The following is a 26,092-nucleotide window of genomic DNA, read 5'->3' as shown; positions in this document are numbered from 1 at the left end:
GTGTGTGAAAAAAATAAATTGGTGGGACTGGGGAAAACATCCTGTACCCCTCTCAGCCAGAAGACAGGCAGAGGAGACCAAACTTGGAGGATGGTGTGTGTAGGCTGAAAATTCCAGCTTCCCAGAAGCGATTTCTGTGGTCTACCAAGGTCATGTGAAACTTGACTCCCAGTAACTATTTGTTCCCCATCGATATGCAAATCTGTTCCCCTCCTTTCCTTCCCCCTTTTGGCTTCCTTCCTCACTCCCCCCTCCCCCTTCCCAGCCTGACACTCCAGATTTTCCAGCCGACTGTTAGAGCTGACTTCCTCAAACTTTTTGGGATAAAACTAGCATCCATAATCAGCCACTCGACTCCACAAACGCCTGTGCGTGCCTCTCCAGACCAGAAAATAGGCCATCATCAGGTAAAGCTGTGCTTCCTCCCCCAAAACTCAGCCCTTCAGCTTTTCATCCTTTCCTATTTGGCTTCTGTAGAGAAAAGCCAAAGATTGTGAGGATGTGGGTGAGTGGCTTCCAGGGATCGTTTCATTGCCACATAGAGTTCTTGCCTGGAAATCTACACTTTGAGTGGCCTCTAGCAGTGATAAGGGCAAAGGGTTTAGATACCCTTTTCTGATCCACTTCTATTCCCCAGAGATGTATTGCTTACAGTTGTCTAATTCCAGGAGGATAGGGAGCAGCAGAATTAGGAAAGTTTATTTAGGGTTTGGTGTATAAATGGTGGTGGGAGCCATCTATGGAAGAACTAGTGGCAGGAAGTGTTGCAGCTATTCCATCTAACATTTCTGGTTTCAGCACTGGAATTGTTAACAATATACCTGAGCTTATATAAGGGTGGCATTTAATATGAACATAGTAAGATGAGAAGAGATGAAGACATGGTCAAAATGGCCTGTGGTAGCCTAAGCTTACTCAAAATTGTTAGTACATAGGCTCATGATACCATGTGGCACATTACTCCATAATTGAATATTGCTTCTGGGTAGGAGGAGAGTTTCAACTGCAGCAGAAGAAAGATTAGTGTGAGCCTTTGAGGGACTGGGTTCTTGAGGACCCTCAGGGACTGCCTGAATTCCAACCGGAGGATCATGCTTGATTCTCTTGGTCTGTAGCAACAGGGCTTCTGAAGATGGAAAAGAAAGGAAAATCTTTCTGACCGCAACAGCTGGCTGGTATTAGAGCAATTTCCTGAGATGGGAGGAGGAAGGGAAAAGACAGAGCTGGAAATGGGGACTGGGAGGGGTATATAGGGACATCAAGGAGAGGAAGATAGAAATAAAGTGGATGAGAGGTAGAGAAAAAAGTGAGACTGATTGGGACAGGGAGGAAAATGCTTCCAACTAGCAAGTTTGGACTTAGCAGTCCAATATATACCAAAAAATCTAATAATGAGAAGTTCTTTCAAAAGAAAAGCAGGTTAGATTCTCAAGACAACTATTGATCATATCAAAGCCTGGTGACTTCAAGCTCTACCCTGACTTTGGCAATTCTCTTTTCTTTATCATTCCCTCCAGGTCTGTTGGACATATTAGAGGAAGAGGGAAGAGGTATTATTCAGATCATTCTTTTTCCCCTCCACATATGCAGAGCTAGAAATGTTTGTATCCTGGACAGATACCTTAAAACCATGTCCAAGACAAAAGCATGGTGAAAGCTGAGTTGAAAGAAGAGGATATGTGCGGGAGAGTAAACAGAAACTTGGAATACTCCTGAAGCCACCATCTTGTAGCTTCTTTTTTTAAAGAATTATTTTTTTTCTGACTAGGCACTAAAACTGCAGATACTAGCAGTGCTCTCTAAATTCAAGTATACTCTAAATTTGATGCTTTGGTGCAAAGATCCAATTGCCCAGCCCTAAATCCATCTTGGTATACATATAGACAAATGTTTCTCTATTGTATGTTTTGGGTGATGTCTGGTCAAGGATAAAGTATATAGAGTCCAGGAACCAGACAAAGAGAAGTAATGTGTTTCTGTGATGTTTACATCCTCCAGAGTTGGGCTCCTGACTATTCTTTGGGTATAGATAAACCATTCTCAATATTCTGTACCCCTTCCCAACATGACAGCCCATTTCTCCCACCCCCACCCCCACTCCCACCCTCAACCTGTTCTCCCTGGTCCAGGGTTTGAATGCAGCTTTCGTAAATCTGAACAAGATTTCTTCTCCCAGGATGTGGGGGTTCAGCATCCTATTGCTGCTGTTGCCATCAGTGGTGAGTTCTGCTTTGCATCCAGAGGAAATGTTAGATACACAGTGGAAACTATGGAAGGACTCCTACAGAAAAGAATATAACAGCAAGGTATGTGGGGACTTGGAGAGAGGCATGGGTTGTGCCAATTGGAGGTATTTGAGGGGTCAACATTTCTACCCTAATTCCATTCTTTTAACTATTATATAAATGTTTTATTTCTTGCTCTAGGCAAATCAGCCATGTGTTCTTTGCTTACACTTTGTCCCCTCCAATCTCCAAGCCTTCCCCCAACTTGTAACCCCAAACTGATCTAAATAAGTGCTATGGGGGACTGTTCCTTTGTGCAGGAGAAGATCTGAACCTGAACTGTGGCTTATACCCTTCCTAGCTTTTTCACATTGCTTTCTTCCAAAAGCCTTCCTAGAATAACCCAACACAGTTCTGTGTACTCCTCTGGTGAACATCATCTCAGGACTTATGGATTTAAGTTGTTTATATTTTGCATTTTTTTATAGACTTATTTGTAAGTGCTCTTAAATTTTTTCCCATGCAATATATTTAATTTCCCCACATAGTCCTCCCAGAGAATGGGAGTATCTGGTGTCTTCCTTCTTCTGATTCTCCCATTGAACTTAATGGAGGGCTAGACTTAGTAAAGTATAGAATCCACTTGGTCAGTAAGTATCATTGCTATCTCTGCTCTACTTAGGTGGATGAGATCTCTCGACGTCTGATTTGGGAGAAGAACCTGAAATACATTTCCACACACAACCTGGAATTCTCTCTTGGCCTTCATACATTTGAGCTGGCTATGAACCACTTAGGTGACATGGTAAGTCCGTCTCAACCCCTACTTTCCTTATATAGAGTTGAATTTCAACCTGGCAACAGGAGCCAGATTCATCCTAAAGTTGTTGGTTTTTCTCTATTTTAAAAAAGTATGCCTTCTGGAATTTTTATCACACATCAGTCATTTCCTGTTATGTTCCTTTCCTTCACTGATCCTTCTGTTGTCATTTTTTTAAACGTTAAACAAATACAGCTATGTCTGATGAAGCATCCTGTACTCGTAGCACCAAACTTTCTACTAGTAGGGGAATATGTGTTAATTTTTCTTCTCTGGGTCTAAGATTGTTCACTATAGAGTTTAGTGTTTTCAGTTACATTGTGTATATTGTTTCTATGTTTCTCTGAATTTCTCATAATTGTTATTTGTAATGGTACAGAACTGGTTCATTACTTTTACATAATATAAATTGTTTAGCCATCCCTTAATCAACAAGCACCCACTTTGTTTCCAGTTTTTTTGCCACCACAAAGAGTGCTGTTGTGAATGTTTTGTTTTGCATCAACCTGTGAATTTCTAGACTTGCCTTTTAGTTTTTTATTTTGTAATTCCTTAAACAAATACTGCCATCCATCCATCAGCTTCTCAGGTGTTTAAGAGAAGCACATTTTTGCCCATGTCAGATTAATCACTGGAGACCCTATAGAGGTCAGGAAAAAATGTTTTTTACTCCAAATTTTAGGTATAAATTTTTAAAAATAGACAAAATAATACATTTAGAGCTTAGGTTCAACTTGATTAGCTCTCTAAAACCCATACAAAATCTGGTCCATATTTCATATGCTATTTTTAAAATTTCTTTACCATTTTAAAGCCTGGCAGATAAGCTGTGTTCCCTTCCTCCCAATGAAACCTTAGATTTTGCCCATTTATCTCTTTTCTATCTTTTTAAATACTTTTGTTTGCTTGTTTGTTTTTAAACCCTTATCTTCCTTACCTTCCATCTTAGAATCAATACTTAGAATGGTTCCAAGGCAGAAAAGTGATAATGGCTAGGCAATGGGGTTAAGTGACTTGTCCAGGGTCACATAGCTAGGAAGTATCTGAGACCAGATTTGAACCCAGTACCTCTGATTTCTAGGCCTGGCTTTCAATCCACTGAGCCACCCAGCTGCCCCCTAAATACTTGTTTTTAATAAACACTTTTTAAAGTTTGAAGCCCTATGCTAGGCACCAGAGTAGACATAAAATTTAATTGTGATGTGATCCTTGCCTTCATAGAGCTTATAGTTAGAAAAGGGGGTTCATTTGTTAAAAGAGGCATGAGGTCATAGTGGAAAGTCCCTTGGGTCTGGGGTCAAAAAAGTCAAATTTGAATCCCAGGTTCATCTGCTTACTTCCTGTGTCACCATGAGCAAGTCACATGAATGCTCTAGTACTCAGTTGCCTCATCTGTAAAAGGAGAGGGTTGTGCTAAATAAGATCCCTTCTAGATCTATGATCAGATGACTTGTTCACAAATAACCATAACACAGGATCCATGCAAAAGAGAGTGGCTATTGTTATATTTAAAATAGTTGGAGACTTAAACTGTAAGAGTTAAAATAGTTGAGGTTGTAAACTGTAGTGATTAAAATAGTGGAAGATATAATTTGTAGTAGATATAAGAGTGGGTGAGTAAATTTGTGACCGCAGAAAATATGTTTCACTACAGTGTCTTGGTTTTAAATCAATTATAAGGTGGTCGCCAGGGAAATATTCCCAGTTATGAATATACCCAAGTCAACTGGGTTTTATAGAGAATTTAATTAATAATACAATGAGGAAATAAAGAAAAGAGAGAAAGAGAGAAAAAGGAAATAAGTATGAAGGGCCTTAAGCCAACATGGCCTAGACCTGTGTCTTAAGAGAGAGAGATCAGTCAGTCAGTCTTTTATCACTCACCACAAGGTCTGTCTAAGCAAGGATTCTAGTGACAGAGCCTCCTCAGAGAGAGTTCCAGCCAGAGTCCTCCTCAAAGAGCCTTCCAGCCAGAGACTGTTTCAAAGGGCCTCTCTGAAGAGCCTCCAGAGGGACAGAGTCCCCTCAGAGTAGCTCCAGCGACCTCCTTAGAGATTGTCCTCCAAGAGCTTCCCTTCTCCAGAGAATCTTCAAAAGGATCTCCAAAAAGATTGTCCTCATAAGAGATCTTCCTCAAAAGGATTGTCTTTCAAGAGATTCTGCTTTTTCTTATATAGGGGGTTTTCTCCTATGTCACCTCTCCTAAGTCCTTACATCTACCAATCACAGTAGATATTTTCCAAAGGACAACCCATTCTAAAAACACTGCTGGGTCGACTAATCCCTTTAGTAAGTTTGAATCAGAAAAAATACTGCTGGGTTGACTAATCCCTTTAGTAAGTTTGAACCAGAAAAAACTTCTGAATAAGTTTTCACCTCTTTGCTCCTGGCAAGTTTACAAGTTGCCTGACCTTTAATAGGTACTTAGCATCCCTTTGTATTACTTCTAAAAATAGGCATGGCTTAAAGGACTTTTTGCCTCATTATAAGTATGGGTTAAAGTACTTTCATTGTTTAGCAAGGAGTTCTCTCCCCCAAAGCAGTCCCAAGTATGGGTGGAGCAGAGGTCCTCCCATTTCTGATCCAAGTAGAGTTCTCACTGTCAAAATGGGGAATGTTCCCAGTAGGGAATTGTTCCAATGGAGAATTCCCCAATGTGGAAATTTTTAACATTCACAAGTCTGAGAAATTTCAAGATTCACACTATAGAAGGTCCAACAAGGTAAAGGTCAGTCTAATCAATGATCTTCATTGAGTTCTGAATCCTCCTGATACATTATAATCTTAGAAATGCTTTCTAATTTCTTCCCCATTTTCAGAATTAGCTTCTAATATTTTTAGCTTTAAATTTCTCAGCTTTCCTTTTCCCTCAATAACTTACAAACAAGGAGAAGGCATCAAAAGATGTGAACAAATTGTTTCAAACATAACAACCATACAAGGGGTCTTGGTGACACAGTGTACACCAGTCCTGGAATTTGGAAGGCCTGGGTTCAAATCTGGCCTCAGACACTTCCCTGGGCAAGTCACTTAATTTCGTTTGCTAGCTCTTGCCCTTCTGTCTTAGAGTTGTTACTAATATAGAAAGAAAAGGTTTAAGAAACAAAAACTTGTGAAAGATTTGTCCAAATCACTAAGAATCAGAGAACTATAAATCAAAACAACTCTGAGATTTCACTTCCCATCTAGAAAATTGGTAAAGATGTCAAAAGATGGGAACAGTTGAGGGGCTGAAGAAAGACAGACACACTAATGAACTGTGAATTGGTCCAACCATTTTGGAAAGCAATTTGAAATTATTCTAAAAGTGATAAAAACATTCATACCCTCAGACCGATAGATTTCCCTGTAAGGCATATATACCAAGGAGGTCCAAGACAGAAAGGAAGGTGCCATATAAACTGAAATATTCACAGCAGTGCTTTTGTGATACCAAAAAACAGAATAGCTCAACAAATTATGTTACATGGATGTAGAGGACTGCTATTGTGCTATAAGAAACAATGAATATGAAGAATTTAGAGAAACATACAGAGGCTTAATTGAACTGATACAGAAGCAAGTAGCACCTGGAAAATAGCATATGCACTGAGTACAACAATATAAACAGAAAGAATAGTATGAAACTGAACAATATGTCTTTATAATGATCAAGCTTGTCCCTGAAGAATTTAGAAAACATACTTGTCTCTTCGTGGTCGCCATAAACTGTGAGATTTAAAATGGTTGAGGTCTTAAACTGTAGTGATTAAAATAGTGGAAGATATAAATTGTGATAGATATAAGAGAGGGTGAGTAAACTTGACCGCAGAAAATATGTTTCACTACAGTGTCTTGGTTTTTAAATTAAATATAAGGTGGTCACCAGGGAAATATTCCCAATTATTCAAATACCCAAGTCAATTGGGTTTTATAGAGATTTTAATTAACAATACAATGAGTAATCAAAGAAAGAGAGAGAGGGTAAGAAAGGAATAAGTATGAAGGGCCTCAAGCCAATATGGCCTAGACCTGAGTCTTAAAAGAGAAATCAGTCAGTTTTTTAACGTTCACCACAAGGTCTGACTAAACAAGGATTCTAGTAACACCAGGCCAGCTCCATCTCAGCTGACTTTACCAGAGAGCCTTCCAGCCAGAGACTGCTCCAAAGGGTCTCTCTCCAGAGCCTCCAGAGGGACAGAGTCCCCTTAGAGGAGCTCCAGGGAGACCTCCTTAGAGATTGTCCTCCAAGAGCTTCCCTTCTCCAGAACCTCTCTCAAGAGATTCTTCCCAAGCGGTCCTCAAGAACTTGACACAATGTATTGGTTCATTTTGCTGAGTTGCTTTTTTCTTTTGTTTTAAAATCATTGTTACAAGAGATGGCTCCCTGGGTCAGGTTTAGGGAAATTATATATATATATATATATATATATGCAAATAAAAGGGTAATAAAAACCAAAGGCAACAATATACATTTTTTAAAAATGTGTTGGAGAAGAGTAATCAATTTAAAGGAAACCTATAATGAACTATTTTAGAAAGCAAGTAACTTTCTAAATTTTCCCCTTTTAAAATTGGATTTTTACAGATTTTCTTAAAATGGTTGTTCAGCTGTATCCAACTCTTTGTATCTGTATTTGGGTTTTCTTGGGACAGATAATGGAGTGGTTTGCTATTTCTTTCTCCAGCTCAATTTACAGATGAGGAAATGGAAGCAAACAGTGACTTGTCTAGGGTCACAGCTTGAAAGTGTCTAAGGCCAAATTTGAACTCAGAAAGATGAGTCTTCCTGGCTTCAGGTCAGGTACTCTATCACCACTTTCTTAAAGGGAAGGATATATATCAATTATTATAATTTAATGTGTTTATAACAAGAGTTAGAATTAAAGTTCATTAAGGTTCTACTCTGATGCTTTATAATGGAAGTCAACAAGGACAGTTCTAGTCATAGACTACTTGGCATCTGAGGAACTCGCTAAGTTTGAAAAGGCTCATTACCAGGTTGGCCTCATGTAAGATGATGGAATTTTTAGCCACAGCGATTCTAAAAGGCCATCTACTTATATTATTTTAGGTTGCAGCTTTTTGCTATACAGAATACCATTACATTCCCTGAGATTATATTATGATTTATATGCATATTATTCCAATTTCTGAGACTTCTTATGACTTCTGAATAATCTTGAGTTGTTTGCATTTGCTACAAACAAACCAAAAAACCCTTTACCTTCTGTCTTAGAATCAATACTGTGAATTGGTTCCAAGTCAGAAGAACAGTAAAGATTGGGGATGCAGACTCTAAACAATCACTCTAGTGTAAATAGTAATAATATGGAAATGGGTCTTGATCAATGACACAGGTAAAATCCAGTGGAGTTGCTCCTTGGCTACAGAAGATGGGGTGGGAGGAGTGAAGGGAAAGAACATGAACCATGGAAAAATATTCTAAATAAATTAATTAAATAAACTTAAAAAAAAAGAGCAGTAAAGGCTAGGCAATGGGAATTAATTGACTTGCCCAAAGTCACACAACTAGGAAGTATCTAAGGTCAGTTTTGAACCCAGGACCTAGGTCTCTAGGCTCAAGTCACCGAGCCATCTTCCTGTTCCCTTGCCTTCATTTTTAAAAGTCTTTTTTCCTGGATTCTTGAAAAAAACCTATTTGTTGCTGAAATTGTTCAATTTAACCAGTTTTAGATTTGGAGTTTGAAGCATTGCTTTCCCTTCTATCTCCTGTAAGCAATCTATGAATTCTTTTGACCATTGCTTTGTTATCTATGTTCTGAGGAACTAGCTAAACCATAGTGGTCATATTTTTTAATATCTCCTCTTATATCCCTGCATAACAATACTGAAGGATTTTTTTTGCTTGTCATATTTTTCTGAGAAACTTATGACCCTTAAGTTATCTTGGTACATCCTGTTTTTAAGGGCAGTCACTTTGGTTTAAATAAAATCCACTTATTCTTTTTAAAAAAAGACCATCTACTAAGTTACAGCGGAGTTATAATCTGCATTAGTGAAGGGAGTACTCACATCAATGAAACTAAAGATCTTTAAAATATTGGAATATATCACAAGAGAGGTGTTATTTTTCTCTATTTTCAGTTTTTTAAGCACCCTGATTCCCCACAATGACTAAGTGAAAAGTCATTTTCATGGGGGAAATAAGTAGAAGCAAGGACTTCCCTTCACTGTCCCAGCTCTGCTGCCTTTCCCTATTCTCCACTCCTACTCTCTACAATAATGGGAAGTGAAATCTTAGGATTTTAAGTTATATTGCCAAATCCTTGCCAATTGGAAGACCCAGCGTACATGCCAGATTTTAAAAGGCATTCGAATTTTAAAAGGAATATATATAGCCCACATAACTGGAAATCAGGAAATGTTCATGGCGAGGCGGCCTTTGAGTTAGGCACTTAAAGGATGGCTAAAGTGGGCAAAGAAAAGGAAAGGGGATTTGAGTCATGGGAACTCTGTGAGCTGGAGGCAGGAAAATGCAAAGGTCAGTGTGTTCAGGAGACTGTGAGCAGCCATATTTGGTTGAGCATAATGTACAAGGGAAGAGAGTCATGGAAATCAGTGATGGAAAAGTAAAATGGTACCAGATTTCTAATAGAGGGCCTTAAATATGCGAGCTTTATTCAGTTGGCAGTAGAAAACCATTAGAAGATTTTTGAGCCACAGTCTAACATCACAAGATATACTCTAAAATAACATTTCTCAGGGGGTAGTGTGAAGTATGATTTTCAAAGAATTAAAGTCAGAGAGAGAAGAGAATGTTAGGAAACCATCAAACTAATCCAGACATAGTTTGATAGTAAAGAGATTAGGGGGAAAGGGGCAGATGAGAGAGATATTGTAGAGATATAATTGAAAGCACTTGGCAGATATTGAATATGAGAGATGATAGAGAAGAAGTAGTAAAAAATAACATGTAGATTGTGAATATGGAACACTGAGACAGACATAATAAACTCAGTAGAAAGAGATTTTATTTGGGTGGGGTTGGAGAAAAGAATAGATTCTGATGACTATCCTTTTCCTATCTGTGGAACTAACTCCTGGGATTTAAAGATTATCTTTAGACTCTAGTCTACAAAAAGGAAATCTCTAATCTGTCACCTGGACATAATTTCCAATCTCTGAAATAATTTTCTTCATACTTTGTCATCTTTCCATTCATAATGCTGATTATTTCAAATTCCACTTTCCTGTGTTCCAGACAAGTGAGGAGGTAGTACAGAAGATGACTGGACTGAAGGTACCCCTGTCTCGATCCCAGAACAATGACACCCTCTATTTTCCTGACTGGGAGACCAAAACTCCTGATTCCATCGACTACAGAAAAAAAGGATATGTCACACCTGTCAAAAATCAGGTACCTTTTGTGCTTCCAGGATAAGTGTATGCGATTACTTCCATCATTTGCTTCTATTTCATGGAATGATGGAGGAGGATGTCCACAAGATAGGAGGCAGAAAGATGAGAGTAATCCAAATCTGGAGATTTTACAGCTTTTTCTACATACTATTGCTAGTATCACCAGTGTTTTCCCTTAACAAGCTCCTTTGCTCATCTGCTTTGGTGTTTCCCTGCCCTTTTTTAAAAAAAACCCTTACTTTTTCTCTTAGGACAGAAGGGCAAAGGCTAGACAAACAGGGTTAATTGACTTGCCTAAGGTCACAAATCTAGGAAATATCTGGGGCCAGATTTGAATCCAGGTTTTCCTGATTTCAAGCCTGGTCTTCTATCCACCATGCCATTGAGCTGCCTCTTTTCTGTCCTTTTAAAAATGATTATGGGGGCAGCTGGGTAGCTCAGTGGATTGAGAACCAGGCCTAGAGATGGGAGGTCCTAGGTTCAAATCTGGCCTCAGACACTTCCCAGTTGTGTGACCCTGGGCAAGTCACTTGGCCCCCATTGCCTAGCCCTTACCACTCTTCTGCCTTGGAGCCAATACATCGTATTGGCTCCAAGACAGAAGGTAGGGGTTTAAAAAAAATGATTATATATCAGATGGCTGTTAGTCTTCTTTTTTTAAATCATGCCTTTTTGATTTTTAAAATGTCTTAAACCAATTTTCAATAAAAAGTACTTAAGAATATCCACACCAGTGATAACTTCTCAATAACTAACATGATAATCTCTTCTAGTTTTTAATCAATTCTTATAATTCTAATCCTTATTCAAACAATCCTATTTTATAGAATTACAGTTAGTTCTCCTTCCCCTCTTCCTCCCTCAAATTCTTTCTCTGATGATTCATTGTAGCGTGGAAGTGACTGGTTGTGGAAGCCTATTCCAGCAGTCTGTAAGCTGTAACTACCCTCCCTAAATTAAATTGGAGCTTTAGTGCTATGCCAAGCAAGCTAACAAAGGAGTACTTTATAGGACTTACAAATTAATAACAATTCATTCAGAAGGGGAAAAAAAGGGCTAGACTCTCAAAGTAACATATTAAAAAAAGAAGAAATGAAAGGTGACTAGCACTTTTATTTTTATTTATTTTTTTAAACCCTTACCTTCTGTCTTGGAGTCAATACTGTGTATTGGCTCCAAGGCAGAAGAGTGGTAAGGGCTAGGCAATGGGGGTCAAGTGACTTGCCCAGGGTCACACAGCTAAGAAGTGTCTGAGGCCAGATTTGAACCTAGGACCTCCCGTCTCTAGGTCTGACTCTCATTCCACTGAGCTACCCAGCTGCCCCCTGACTAGCACTTTTAGAACTAAAATTAAATTATAAAATAATAGTGATCAAAACTTTTTGTACTGGTTGAGAAATAAAAAATTATAGTTGTGAAATAATCTAGTACAGAATCAGAAACTATTTTATTCTAACCCCAGAGTCCAATAAACCCAAGATCAGAAATTACTAAGAAAAAAAACCTCTATATTTTCAAGAACTGTTACAAAAACTGGATAGAAATTTGGTAGAAATTAAGTGTAGACTAACATCTTACACTACTCAAGCATTATTTTTACAAGTCATTTTTTACTTTTCACGTTGGCCTATACCCCTTTACTCATTGTATCCTTATTTGCCAATAACATTTTTGCATTATAACTTACAAATAAATGTAACACATAGGTTTGAGAGACAGTATCATAATGGATGGAGAGTTGACCTTGAAGCCTGGAAGATCTGGGTTTCAGGACCCACCTCTGTATTCTGTATACAGTATTCTGACTGTAGAGGCCAGTCAGTTCTCTAGGCAACTCTTTAAGACAATAAGTTGCCGAGAAGGTGCCAGCCCTCATTAGTATAGGAAATCTACTCACCCCATCTTAATGAAGTAATATGTCTAGTCCTCCCTATGAAATTTCAATTTTTCTATTTTTAATTATATCTTTTTTGTAATTCATTATGTGATCAGTTTTTGTGGGTACCTTTCTCATCAAGAAGAATGGACAGATAAAGAAGGGATGATCCATATTGAGATCATAGATCCAAGTAGAGAAGGGGTGATTCTGCTCCCTTTCCCTACTAAATAAGGATAATGGGACTTGTATTACATATCTTGCAGTGTTGTTGTAGAGAAACTTTTAATATGAAATTTAAGGCATTCAGATGGCATAGTGGCTATAAAGTGTTAGACCTGGAATCAAGATCTTGGAGTTCAAATACTTTTTCAAATTCTTATTGGATATGTGATCTTGGACAAGTCACTTAACCTCATCCACCCTCAGTTTCCCTGTGTGTAAAATGGAGAAAATAACAGTTTTCTTGGCAAAGACATTGGAGTGGTTTGCCATTTTCTTCTCCACTTCATTTTACGTATGAAAAAACTGAGGTCAACAGGGTTGTGACTTGCCCAGGGTGACACAGCCAGTAAGTATCTAAGGCTGGATTAGAACTCAGATCTTCCTGACTCTTGGCCCAGTGTTCTCTCCACTGTGACACCTAGCTGCCCCATCTTTCTTGAAATATCATGTATTATAATTATATGTATTTATATAGTTGTGAAGACTGGGTCGGTGCCTTATTTAACTTGGTATCTTCTCTAAGCACATATATAGGTATATTTTATATTGGACATATTTTCCCCAAGTAGATTAGAAATACAAGAACTAATCTGCCATTCTTTTCCTTTACCCATTACTTTAGGAGATTACTCAAGGCAGGGTCATGCATGACACTAATACTGGATTGGGAGCACCTTGAGGATAAGTTTTATATTTCCTCCATTGAAAGGAAGTTGAGAAATTTCCATGGATACATGGATAGGAATCTTTTCTTCTCTTTGTTCTGGATCAACCTTCATTACTTAGGACATCCTAGCAGGGGTCCAATCATTTCTCAGTTATGTGTGGTAATGGAGACGAAGCCCAATTTCTCTTTGGTTTAGGGACACATTCTATAATTCTCACCCTACCTCTGATATCTCAGCAGATTTACCTTTTTAGTTTAGTTTTGTTCTAATGAATATTAAAATTAGTTTTAATTCTCTGATTGTATACCAATTGTATATTGATGAGAAATAAAAGAGAACATGCTAGGCAGGGTAGTGAGATGTAAAAGCACAGGACCAGAAGTGAAGAGACTTTAGTTCTAGGCTTGGCTTTGCAAATGGCTTAGGTATATGATCTTGGGCAAGTAAGCTCTCTGGTCCTCAGTCTCCTCATCTGTTAAATGAGAGGGTCAGACTAAATGGTCCCTAAAGTTCCCTCCAGCTTTACCCTTCTATGATTCTAAGCCAACTTGGGCTTAAATAATTGCTGCAAATAAGAGTGTTAAAATGGACTATATCATTTGCTGTTTTGATCCTTTAATTATGACCGCATATGATAAACATTACTAAAAGGCACTAGAAGGCAGAATTATACAAGCAAAGATATTGACTATGTGAAACAATAACAACAAAACTTGATAAGGACTTACAGAAAGCAATTCAGAAGAGGATCTAGTAAATAAACCATTTATATACGTGGGTACTTTTCTCACTTTTAAAATGCTTCCTGTAGAGAAAGAACTGTGGGAGTAGAAAAGTAGAAGAAAAACACATGATTTATCACTTGGTTATATGAGAACATGATGTGGGGTTGTGTTTTTTTAGAAGATTACTCTATTATAAATATGAATAATATGGAAATAGGTTTTAAGTAATAAGATATATATAAGCCAGTGAAATTGTTTGTCAGCTCTGGGTAGGGGGAGGGAAGAGAAGAGGGAAAGAAGATGAATCATGTAACCATGGAAAAATATTCTCAAAATAGAAAAATAAAATAATGTAAAAATATAAAATAAAATGGTTCCTGATCTTCTGAATAGTTTCTCCTTAATTACTCCAGGGTCAGTGTGGCTCCTGCTGGGCCTTCAGTTCAGTGGGTGCCTTGGAAGGCCAGCTCAAGAAGAAGACTGGTAAACTACTTAACTTGAGCCCTCAGAACCTTGTGGACTGTGTGTCTGAAAATGATGGCTGTGGTGGGGGCTACATGACCAATGCCTTCCAGTATGTGCAGAAGAACCGGGGCATAGACTCTGAAGATGCTTACCCTTACATTGGAGAGGTGAGCTCCCCTGCTACCCACAGACAACACTGTTTTCTCTGCTTAGCATCTTCACATCCCTAATGTAGTCTCTCCTTCCTCTTTTCATCTGGGCCCCATTCATCCTGCCTTTGAGATGTGACCATGTCTGTATAGAAAACAAGTGGGAGAAGATTTTTTTCCCTTCTGCCAAGCAACTCAACAGGGCTTCCAGATCTTTAAAGCCACCATTGTTCTTTCTTGCCACTTATTCTTGGGGAATTTTATCAAGTGCATATTCTTTTTTTTTTTAACCCATACCTCTCATCTTAGAATCAATGCTATGTATTAGTTCAAAGGCAGAAGAGTAGTAAGGACCAGGCAATGGTGGTTAAGTAATTTGCCTGGGATCACACAGCTAGGAAGTAGCTGAAGGTAAATTTGAACCTAGGACCTCCCATTTTTAGACCTGGCTCTCAATCCACTGAGCCACCTAGCTGCTTCACTCAAATGCATATTCTTGAGAAAATATCTTTGACTCTCTTAAGAGGGTCATATTTGGGATTCTCTAAAAGAATGCTCTTAGAGAGTCTGAACCTTATGAATTATTTGCATCAAGCATTTGACACTTTCTTTTGCATGTTAGGAATTAAAGCTTTTACAAAATTGGATCAATCATATAGACTAATTTGCACCTATAAGCTAGTAGAAAATAGGTGAATCTTAATTAATTGCTTTAGACAACAGTTTAACTCCTGTATGCCCATAAGGTATTTAATGAGATAGATCCTTAATAAGGAGATGAGCTGGATTCTTGATTGGATATTCAACTTTGGAAGAGTCTTTTAGCTCCTCTGAGTCCTAATTTCCCCATTTATTAAATGAGAGAACTGGAGTATATGACTCCTAAAGTTTCCTCTTGTTCTATAAATATTGAACACTATCTCTGTTACTATGATATTTTATCCTCAAAATGATAGGTGGGGTGGATATGGAGGATACATAGTGGCCTTTGGAATGGTAGACAGAGGGCTACACATCTTAGCTTGTTTCTGGAAACCCTGATATAACAATGGAATCAATCTGTGGTAAATAAGCATTTCTTAATTGCTTACTATGTGCCATGCTAAACACTGGAGATACAAAGAAAGATCAAAACCTTCAAGAAACTTGCATTCTGATAGGGAGACGACATTCGAAAAGAAGTGTATATACAAGAGATATAGCATATAAATTGAAGATAATCATAGAAGGAAGACACTAACAGCCTGGGAAAGGCTCCTCCAGAAGTTGGGATTGAAGATGAGCCTTGAAGGAAGCTAGGTGGATGAAAAGGAACAGCCTTGGGAAATGGAGAGTCCTATGTGAGGAGCAGCAAGAAGGACAGCATTGTTGACTGCTAAACTATGTAGGAGGTTATACAAATAAGACCAGAAAGGGCTAGATTGTGAAGAAATTCAAGGAACAAAGAGAGGATTCTGTATTTGATCTTGGAGATAATAAGGATCCATGGATTATTGAATGGGCAAGGAGAAGAGTGGGCAGAATTAGACTTTAGGACAATTATTTTGGTAGCCAAAGAGTGGAAGGACTTGAGTGGGGAAAGAATTGAGGCTGGGAGACCATCCAAAAGGCTGTTGAATGGCAATAGTCCAGGTGCCTGCACTAAGGTGATGGCTGTATGAATGAAGAAAAGAGGAATATACACGATACATCTCTAATATGGAAATGACAAGATTTGGAAAAGGATTGGATGTGTGGATGAGTAAGAGTTGAAGATGACACCAGAGTTGCAAGCCTGGGTGATGGAAGGATGGTAGTGGTGCCTCTGACAGTAAGGAAGATGAGAAGAGGGAAGAGTATGGGAAGGGAAAATAATGAATTCTGTTTTTGACATATTGATTTTGAAATGTCTACAGGACATCCAGATCAAGATGTCCAGTGGGTAGTTAGACATGAAAATGGTGCTCAGTGGCACCACGAGAGCTGAATACTTAGGTCAGAGTCATCTGTACAAAAATGACCATTAAATCCATATGAGCTGGAGTTGATCAGATCACCATGTGAGATAGTATAGAAATGGAACAAAAGAGGACTTAGGATAGAGTCTTGGGTGACACCTAAGATTAATGGGTATGATCTGGAAGAAAAGCTGGCAAAGGGAACTAAGAAGGAGTCATCAAACAGGCAGGAAGAGAGCCAGGAAAGAGTGGTGTCATGAAAACCTAGAAGGGTGAGGTTATCTGTCTAGGAGAACAGGGTGATTGATAGAGTCAAAAACTGCAGAGAAATAAAAAAGGATGAAGATTGAGAAATGGCCATTGGATTTGGAAAATTAAAAAATCACTGTTAATGTTGGAGAGAATAGTTTTAGTTGAATAATGCACTCAGAAGCTAGATTGCAGGGGATTTTAAAGTTGGATAAGAGAAGAGGAAATGAAGGCACTGTGTGTAGACAACTTTTTCAAGGATTTTATTTGAGAAGAGGAGGAGAGACCTAGGACTGTAGCTACTGGGGATGGTCAGATCAAATAAGGGGTTTTTAATGATTGAAAAGACATGTTTGTAGACAGCAAGGAAGCAGCCAATAAATAAGGAGAAATTGAAGATTAATGGAAAAGTTGGGATAATAGTGGGAGCAATCTTCTAGAAAGGGAATGGGATGGGATTATGAGTTCATGTAGAAGGGCTTTCCAGCTGCCTCTTAATGGGAGATGAGGTGAAGGAGGACATTCTAGAGGAAGATATCTGAGTAAGATGAGATGAGAAACGAATAAGAGGGAGTTCTCAGCTAACAACCTCAAAATATTTTGATGAAATATTAGTGGCAGTCTTAAATTAAGAGGGTGTGGGAAGGGAATGCTATGGGAAGTCTGAGCAGGGCCAGAAAAGTTTTGAATAGTTCTTGTGATCAGCTGGATAGTAAATCAGTTATGCAGGTCAAAAAGAATTAATCTCCTTATAACGAGGGTCCAAATGAGATCATGTAACAGAACTCCAGCTTTATTTAGTGGCATGTGAATAAGTGTGAGACTTCTTGAGTAATCTGAAGTTGGGTTGCCAAGCCATGCCAAAGCTTGGCAAGGCATGATTAGCTTTGGAACAGGGGGGGTAAGGGATTTAAATGGAGGAGATAACAGAGTTCAATTGGTTCGCCAAAGGGTTGAAATATGGAAGGGAGGAGAACGTAGGCTGTATTAGGGTCATGATTTGGGAAAGAATCAAAGTGTAGAGGGATTGGAGGACATGATAAGGAAGAAGAACAGTGTTTTAAGAGACTACTGAAGTGTCTCTGTTCAGAGGCTTGCAGAATCTCAGCATTAGAAGGGACCTCAAAGTATCAAGTACAGATTCCAGTAAGAAAGTCCTTTGTTTTGATAACACTAAATTGTATAAGGCTCTTGTCTTCAGAAATGTTTATCTTCCCCTTCTCCTACCACTGTCTGTTATGCAATTTAGACCTGGGAAACAAATTAGCACTTTCTCAGGTGCCTGTAGGATGTTTTTTTGTACAGAGTTGTGAGAAATAATTGGCAGTGACCTAAGACCCTGGAAATTCTTCCCGATGACCTAGCACCAGAGGAATTTTCTTGTCCTGTTAAAATGAGGTCAACCTTTATTTCAAAGCCAGAGACACCAGAGACATCTCCTCTCTTCAGCTTTCTGAAAAAGCAAATTCTGGAGTAGCTCTCACCCACTAGCCCACCTCAGTGACAACATCCTCCTTTCTAATGAGGTTTTTAAAAAAAATTTCCTCATCCTGTGTTTCCCTCATTTCCCAGGATGAAAGTTGCATGTACAACCCTACTGGCAAAGCAGCAAAATGCCGGGGGTACCGAGAGATCCCTGAAGGGAGTGAGAAAGCCTTGAAGAGGGCAGTGGCAAGAGTGGGACCTGTTGCTGTTGCAATTGATGCAAGCCTGTCCTCTTTCCAGTTCTATAGCAAAGGTAAAATGTTAGGGTGGTGGGGATAGGATGGCTTTGGTGGCTGTCCTCAGTGAGGATATTTACAAAGGAGTTTTGTGATCTATCGTAGAAAAGGCTCCTGAAGGTCTTTAGAACATAGCTCATACCTTTGACTTTTGAATTTACCCAGGAGCAAATTTGGCAGCTATTGCTGACATCCAGAAAAGTTGACTAAAAAATTCTGTGATCAGACTATAGATGGAGAAACTTCATAGAAACCTCAACTGAGAGACCCCATAGGGGAACTCCTGACTGGGAAATACCAAAGAGGGGTCCTGACACCATCTGGCAGGAACAGGACCCCTCTGACCTATAGACTGAGAGACACAGAGGTCCCCTTTAGAAAGTTCCCTGAAATGCCAAGAAACTTAACCTACAAAAAATTGTTCCCTAGGTGTGTATTATGATGAGAACTGCAATAGTGATAATCTCAACCATGCAGTGCTGGCTGTGGGATATGGAATTCAAAGGGGGACCAAGCACTGGATCATCAAAAACAGGTAAATGTTGAGGATGCAGATACCTCAGGGTCAGGCTCAGCCTCCACTTTCCTACAGTTCCTTCCTTCTCTTTTACCAAGAAATTGGTAGTTCTAGGAAGCTCATGGAAGAGAATCTCACAGATGATAGCAACTGAAAACAGTAGGCAAAATCGAGGCTTACCTTCCAAGTCAAGCAGGAGTATCCACCATGACCTAAGTTTTTGCCTTTATTTCTGAATTTGTCTTAAAGATTTCATTTGATGGCATCTTTTGTGCTTTATTCTCTTGATGCATTTTGTTGTGCTTACTCTTAGAGCCAGGATAATTATAATTTGGAAGATACCCCATATATAGTGAAAAAGAAATCTACCTCCCAAAGGAGATATATTGATTGGGAAGGACCCAGATGGACTGGTGATAAAAAAAAATCCACCCAGGGATCTTCCCAGGGCCAGCAAAGCACAAAATCCCTTGAGACTATAGGAAAACAAGTTTATTTAGCTTATGAAGATTAGGGAAACTAATAGATAAACTTCACAGGGTCCCTGTCTCTAAAAAGCTCAATCTCTACCCACTTTTCTATTCTCCCTTCATGGGGACACTCTTCTGGTCTTCTCAAACCCTCCTTAACAGCTCCCTGATCTACCTAGACCCCAAAACTCTCTTGCTAAACTAAATATCTGAGATTGTCTCTAAAAGGCTGAGGAGACAAGACTTACAGGTGGACTGAGTCCTTCCCCAAGCCTGGAGTTGGCTTCCTAGGTAAAACCCAAAGTCTCAGATGTAAAACCCTTTGGTTTACTTTAGTCAAATTGTCACAGCCAGATTGTTCACAGCACTTCAGAGAAACACAGATCTCCTCCCAAGTATTCCTCCAGACCCAAGAACTCCAGCTAGTTTTTCCACAAAACTAGTTAGTTCCCAGGAGTTGATGGAGCAGCTGTTCTCCCTTCCAGCTCAGAGAGAGGCAGTTCAGGAGTGATAATTTTCCCCAGTAAACTCCCCAAACCCTCTTTTGAAGAGCTCCTCCTTTTAGAATCTTTCCCCAGGGTTTGCAGCTAAATTCTCTTTTCTTCCTCTTAGAGACAACCTTTGCATTTTTTCCTATCCCTCATTCCTTATCCTCACAATAGGAATGGAAATAATTGCAATCAAACCATGTAGAATTAGAAAATCTAGCTGTTTGTTAAGGGAGATGCGCCATGGAAATGAATAGTGAACTGAAACCAAAGTATCCTCTTCCCTGCCATTGAGGGCAGGTGAAACTCTCAGGGCCTTTTTGTCCCTCTTCCCCCCACTAGAAGTTCTAGCATATGTGTACACAAAATGCAGAATGAAGACATTAAGACTATTTTTGGTTGTTCCTACAGTTGGGGAGAGCAGTGGGGCAACAAAGGTTACATCTTGATGGCTCGGAACAAGAACAACGCCTGTGGTATCGCCAACCTGGCCAGCTTCCCCAAGATGTGATCTTGGCCATCTGACTTTGCACCTTTCTTTCCACCCTCCTTCAGCTTGTGCGAGGCGGGTGGGGATGCACTTTGGAAAGTCTCTCTTGGAACCAACTTGGTGGTTTGCAGAAGGTTCACCTACATCTTACCTTTCAGTCTTACAAAGTGCCCTTCAGATGACATCTTCCTCCTCCTCCTCTTCTCAACCCCTACCTCTACTCAATCTTCCTTTGAAAATTTAGGGCCAAGTTTGAGATTCTAGGGGTAGCTCAGAAACCCATATACATGTGTGAGGTCTGTGAGGTATGGACAGCATGCCATTGTTGGGGCAGTTTGCCCTGGTGCTACTGCTGTGCTGATGTGAGGAGAGCTTGGAGATCCTCAAAACAGAGCTGACTCATCCAGCCAGAACAAGTTGGCCCTTCTCCTGCCTGGAGGCAGAGACGTGGACAATAACATGGAATCATCTCAATCTAGCTTTCAGGGTTCCTTCCATCCAGGTCTATGAGTGTCCATAATCTTTTCCTCTTCCTCAAACGTGAGAATTGCCTGTTTTCCATTTTATTCTACAAAACTATGATTCACTTATTTTGTAGTAAGTTTAGATTATAATAGAAATGTGTATTTTCCCCTCCCTGCTTATATATTTTGAAATAAACTGAGTATTGATCACTTATCTTAGTGTCCTTTCAAACAGATGGCTTAATAGCCACTCTTTAAACTCCAGCTGATATTGAAAAAGGAATCTATAACTTTTTCTCCCACCTCCACTATTCTTAACCAAGCTTAACTCTGAAAAAGTCCATCTGCCTATTGTTAAATCAATGTAAGCGGAACAAGGTGAACATCTGGATAACTCATTAAGCCAACGGTTGGAGCAGCCAGATCCCGATAGCAGACTTTTCCTTGAACCCACCCACACTTGTGACAAAGGCAGCAAGGACTCTTACAGCAGGAAGAATCTTAATAGGGAAAATCCAGAGGGAGCGAAGGTCAGCTTCATGCCCAGAATCCTTCATAAAAACCCACACTGCATAATGATGAGAGCAGCAAATCCCCCCAATTTTGTCAAGTTCAACTCCTTGTTGTTTGTCTAGTTATCAAACCTTCCAGCAGCCTGGCTGGCACCAGACCTTGTTCCTCACCAGCACCCCAAGGTTTTATTGACTTTGATTTTGACCCTCTTTTATCTGTACCTGACAAAACTTTCCCAGTCCAACCTTTCACTTCCCTGACTCATTAGCCAGTTACCAACTTTGACTTTTTCACAGGGTACTTCTTACCCCCACCTGCATAAGAACTTCCTGTGTCATTTCTCTGCTTACCCCAAACCTGGGAGACTACTGCTCAACCAGAACCCATGACAGGTGCAGGGTCAAGAGAAATAGTAGAATTCTATAGCTGGGTTATTTTTATAGGTGGAAAGATGTCTTCATAGGATCACAAATTTAATGATCAACTAAATGGCATCAAACAGCTATTTAAGATAGTGTCTGACAATGGGATTTAGATTTCTGGGCTATACAGCTTGGAATACTGGGCATTTTCCTGAAGATAATGAGTGTTTTTTTTTCTTAAAACATCCCTTTTATCATTTCATGTAGCAAAATTATATTTAATACATATACCACAATTTTGTTTAGCTATGTCCCAAATCATGGGCATTCAGTGAGTTTCCAGCTTTCTTTTTTTTAACCCTCATCTTCCATCTTAAAATCAATGCTGTGTATTGGTTCTAAGGCAGAAGAGCAGTAAGAGCTAGGCAATGGGGGTTAAGTGACTTATCCAGGGTCACACATCCAGGTTGTATCTGAGGAAGTTTCCAATTTTTTGCCACCAAAAAAAGAGCTGCTAAAAACATCTTTGTACATATAGAACCTTTTCCTTTATCTTTGATCTCTTTGGTACATAAACCTAGCAGTGGTACTGAAGAGTCAAAGGGAATGTATAGTCTACTGAATTTGGAGGCATAGTTCCAAATTGCTTTCATGAAATGCTTGACCATAGTTCCACCAAATGCATTAATGTGCCTGGTTTTTTTTTTTTACATGACTCTATAGTATTAACAATATATGCTCAGGGTTAAGAAACCTGGGAATTTAAACAGGGAAGCTATAGTAGAAAGCATTTGGACCAAGATCAATGAAGGCAGAAATGGAATTGATATTTTAATTGGAATATAGTTTATTTGGAGGAATTCCATGTGAACTCAAAAGACCTCCAGGAATTGATGCAGAATGAAAGGAGCAGAGCCAAAAGAACATTACACGCATAGACGGATACACTGTGGCACAATCGAATGCAATGGACTTCTCTACTAGTAGCAATGCAATGACCCAGGACAATTCTGAAGGACTTCTGAGAAAGAACACTCTCCACATCCAGGGGAAGAACCGTGGGAGCAGAAACACAGAAGAAAAACAACTGCTTGATCACATGAGTCAATGGGGATATGATTGGGGATATAGAGTCTAAACAATCACCCTAGTGCAAATACTAATAATATGGAAATAGGTCTTGATCAATGACACAAGTAAAACCCAGTGGAATTACGTGTCAGCTATTGGGGGGAGGGGGAGTGTGCCAGGGGGAGGGAAATAACATGGATCATGTAACCATGGAAAAATATTATAAATTAATTAAATAAAAATTTTAGATAAAAAAGGATTATATTTCAGGCCATCTGGACAAGAAATATTTATAAAATACTCTACCCAAATCTGTGATTCAGAGGCACTTGAACTTTAAAAAGTCTTAACTGAAGTTCCTTAGATCTAGCTGGGCCCCATCTGTTCTGTCTTAGGCCATTCTGTAACCCCAGAAGAAAATGGCATCTTCTCATCAGAACATATAAGGATTAGCCCACCTTAGCCTTTCACACTGAGCACATGGGCACATTCTTCTGAAGCCCAGAATTCTATGTATTTCAAGAGAAAGAGAGCTTCATTGTAGGTCTGCAGTTAAGTCTAGACTACTGGCATTAAGCCAAGGGACATAATGGAGAGAGAAAGTCTCTCCCAACATTATGAACTATGCATGTAAAAACAGAATTCTGAGCAAGATTTCATAAGGACCACCAGACTGCCAGAAGTACCCATGGTGCCTGAAAGAGTTAAACCTTGATCTGATCCAGCCCCCTTGGGTTACAGATGATGAAAATGAGGGCCAGAGATTTAAGGGATTTGCCCAAGGTCACATAGAAAACAAGAAGACACCAAGGTCTTGCAGCTGTAAATCTAGCCCTATTTTCTCTTAACTCCATATTATTTCCAATGTAAAAATGGGAAAATAGGAGAGCAGTGGAATTAAGTGATTTGATTTTAACTCGTGGCAGGTCTAGTTTTTAATGGTCTCATTTTTTTTTTCCATTTTGTACTTTCCCTTTTATAGTCACCTTTTTAGCTTCCTAATTTTCCTCAATTGTAAATAACATTCACTGTTCTATTAGTTTGAAAGACTTGACACATGTATTTAAAATTGTCCTCCTTTGTATTTTGAACTTGAAGACGAATTCAAGGAAGGGACACTGCTAATAACAATTTAAACAGGTAACTATAATGATAAAAATAGTAGCATTAAATATCCTCTCAGGTTCCTTCCATATTTAAGATTCCTCATCTAGCATGTGGCAGTGGCCACACCCTGGGCAACAGCTTCGACAGGCCGGCTAAACCTTGTGAGGGTAGCCATCGGGTCATCTCTGACCCCTGGTGAACCAGGGCTTTGCTCACCCAGCATGTGAAGACTGCTTCGGAGGAATGGGTGAAAGAAACCAACAAGAAGGTTCAACGGCTGAGATTGCGATGCAGCAAAGCACTGTGGAGTGCTCAGGGCGTGTTGGAGCACAAAAGACAACACGGCCATCCAATGCAGCTGAGGAAGTCTCCAGATGTAATGACTTTTCATGCCACTGGACCCAGGCTTCCAACACTGAGAGAGTGGGACTGTCTCTGTGCATCGACTTTTCCACTTAAATCTCCTTCACACACAAGTGTCTTTGTGCACACTCATCTACATCACAGATGAAAGCGCACAAAGACAATCGTCATCCTCAGTCACCAAGAGACTACTACTACTACCAGGGACAGGGTCTCGGGTCCAGTCAGCAGATTCTCCACCAGCCTCTACTCAAAAGAATGAAGAACTGTCAGTAACAAAGCACTCAGGAAGTTGTCACTCCCTTTTAAAGACACTTTCTCTTGCATCACTTCCTGTGCCTTCCCCTAATTCTATGTCTACCAATCACAGTTGAAGTCCTGCTTTAGGACTGCCCAGTTGGCAGTCAGTTGATTCTGATTTGTCACCCACTATCGCACACGTGGGTCACAGACCTCCCCCACTCAAGTGTGAATGGGGTGTTTACACCTTTGGTGATTAAATCTAAAAATGGGCAGATCTTCCCACTTAACTTTAAGTAGGGTGTTTACATTTTGGTTATTAAATCTAAAAATAGGTAGGGGTTACAATTTAATTTTCATAATCAGGGAAGAGTTAATTACTTTCATTTTCACAATCAGGGGAGAGTTAAATTTAATTTTCACAAGAGGATGGGGAAGATAATAAATCTAGGGGATATAATGAGGTGTCTTTGAGTCTGGGGGATATTGACCATCTGCAGAAGTATCTAACTTGTGTGGTCCTGTCAACATTAAGGATGTTTGATGTATAAAATAGGAGGAGCCCAGATGGATTTGGAAAGCTTCCTCTCTTGCTAAGAATCATATCTTAATGTAAACACCTTTAGAGGAGACAGAAGATCAATTGTTTAATCACGCAATACTGCAAAGGATGGGCTTATAGGAATTTGGAGTGCCCCCCAATTCTTTCTTATAGGTAGAAAATCAGAACTCATTAACTCATGAGGTTTTCTGATATTGTCACAAGAAAAATGCTATTGCAATAATATCTTGGTTTTTTTCCCTTGAATCCTTGCTTTGGCCGTAAGATCCGGTGTGACAATTTCATTTCTCTCAAGTGTGCTCAGTCCATTGTGACCCTACATACTTTAACTAACTTCTCCCCACCTACCGTGGTTAAGCAAAGGAAATACAAAACAGGTAGTGCTTCCATCATCCTAAAAAAATCCAATTCATACACAGATTACCTCCAAAGTTTTCTCTCTTTGATCTCTGTTGTGCATCTACAACCATCTGGAAAGCAATTTGGAATCATGCCCAAAGGGCCATAAAACTAATAATAATCTTTGACCCAGAGTAACCACATACTCAGTCTGTATCCCTAAGAGATCAAAGATACAGGGAAAGAACCTAAATATACAAAAGTATTTATAGCTGCTCTTTTTTATGGTGGCAAAGAATTGGAAACTGAAGGGATGTCCACCAATTGAAGAATGGCTGAACAAGCTGTAGTATATGATGGTGATGCAATACTATTATAGGCATGCTGAATAGAACGATCATTAAAAAAAAAAAATACCTGGACAGAGTGAAGTGAACACAACCAGAGTGTTATACACAGTAATAGTAATAATGAATGACAATCAACTGGGAATGGCTTTACTATTATTAGCAATGCTAGGATCTAAGACAACTCCAACAAAAAAGGCTGTCTACCACCATAGAAAAAACTGATGGAGTTGGAATGCAGTTTGAAGCATACTAGTTTTACTTTATTGCCCTTGTGTTTTTTTTCTGTATAAACAACATATTTCTTCTTTTACAACATGATGAACATGGAAATATG

At 39.3% G+C, this 26,092-nt stretch overlaps 1 protein-coding gene across 2 annotated transcripts; it reads left to right on the top strand.

Moving 5' to 3' along the window:
• The first annotated feature begins 252 nt into the window (after positions 1 to 252).
• CTSK (cathepsin K) lies at positions 253 to 21,065 on the top strand. 2 transcript variants are annotated; one of them, XM_007485387.3, is made up of 9 exons: positions 255 to 407; positions 1,518 to 1,550; positions 2,177 to 2,306; positions 2,908 to 3,030; positions 10,250 to 10,405; positions 14,315 to 14,533; positions 18,274 to 18,439; positions 18,852 to 18,957; positions 20,309 to 21,065. In XM_007485387.3, the coding sequence occupies exons 3-9, from the start codon at positions 2,178 to 2,180 to the stop codon at positions 20,406 to 20,408; spliced, it is 999 nt and encodes a 332-aa protein (XP_007485449.1). In that variant the 5' UTR covers positions 255 to 407; positions 1,518 to 1,550; position 2,177; the 3' UTR covers positions 20,409 to 21,065. The 2 variants fall into 2 exon arrangements, with proteins under 2 accessions (XP_001371004.2, XP_007485449.1); XM_001370967.5 differs by lacking the exon at positions 1,518 to 1,550 and having other exon boundaries at positions 253 to 407.
• The last annotated feature ends 5,027 nt before the right edge of the window (positions 21,066 to 26,092 follow it).

Source organism: Monodelphis domestica, chromosome 2, assembly GCF_027887165.1.
Source record: "Monodelphis domestica isolate mMonDom1 chromosome 2, mMonDom1.pri, whole genome shotgun sequence".
Classification (NCBI taxonomy): Eukaryota; Metazoa; Chordata; class Mammalia; order Didelphimorphia; family Didelphidae; genus Monodelphis; species Monodelphis domestica.
Note: the sequence above shows the minus strand (reverse complement) of the source record. Positions and strands in the feature narration are given on the sequence as shown.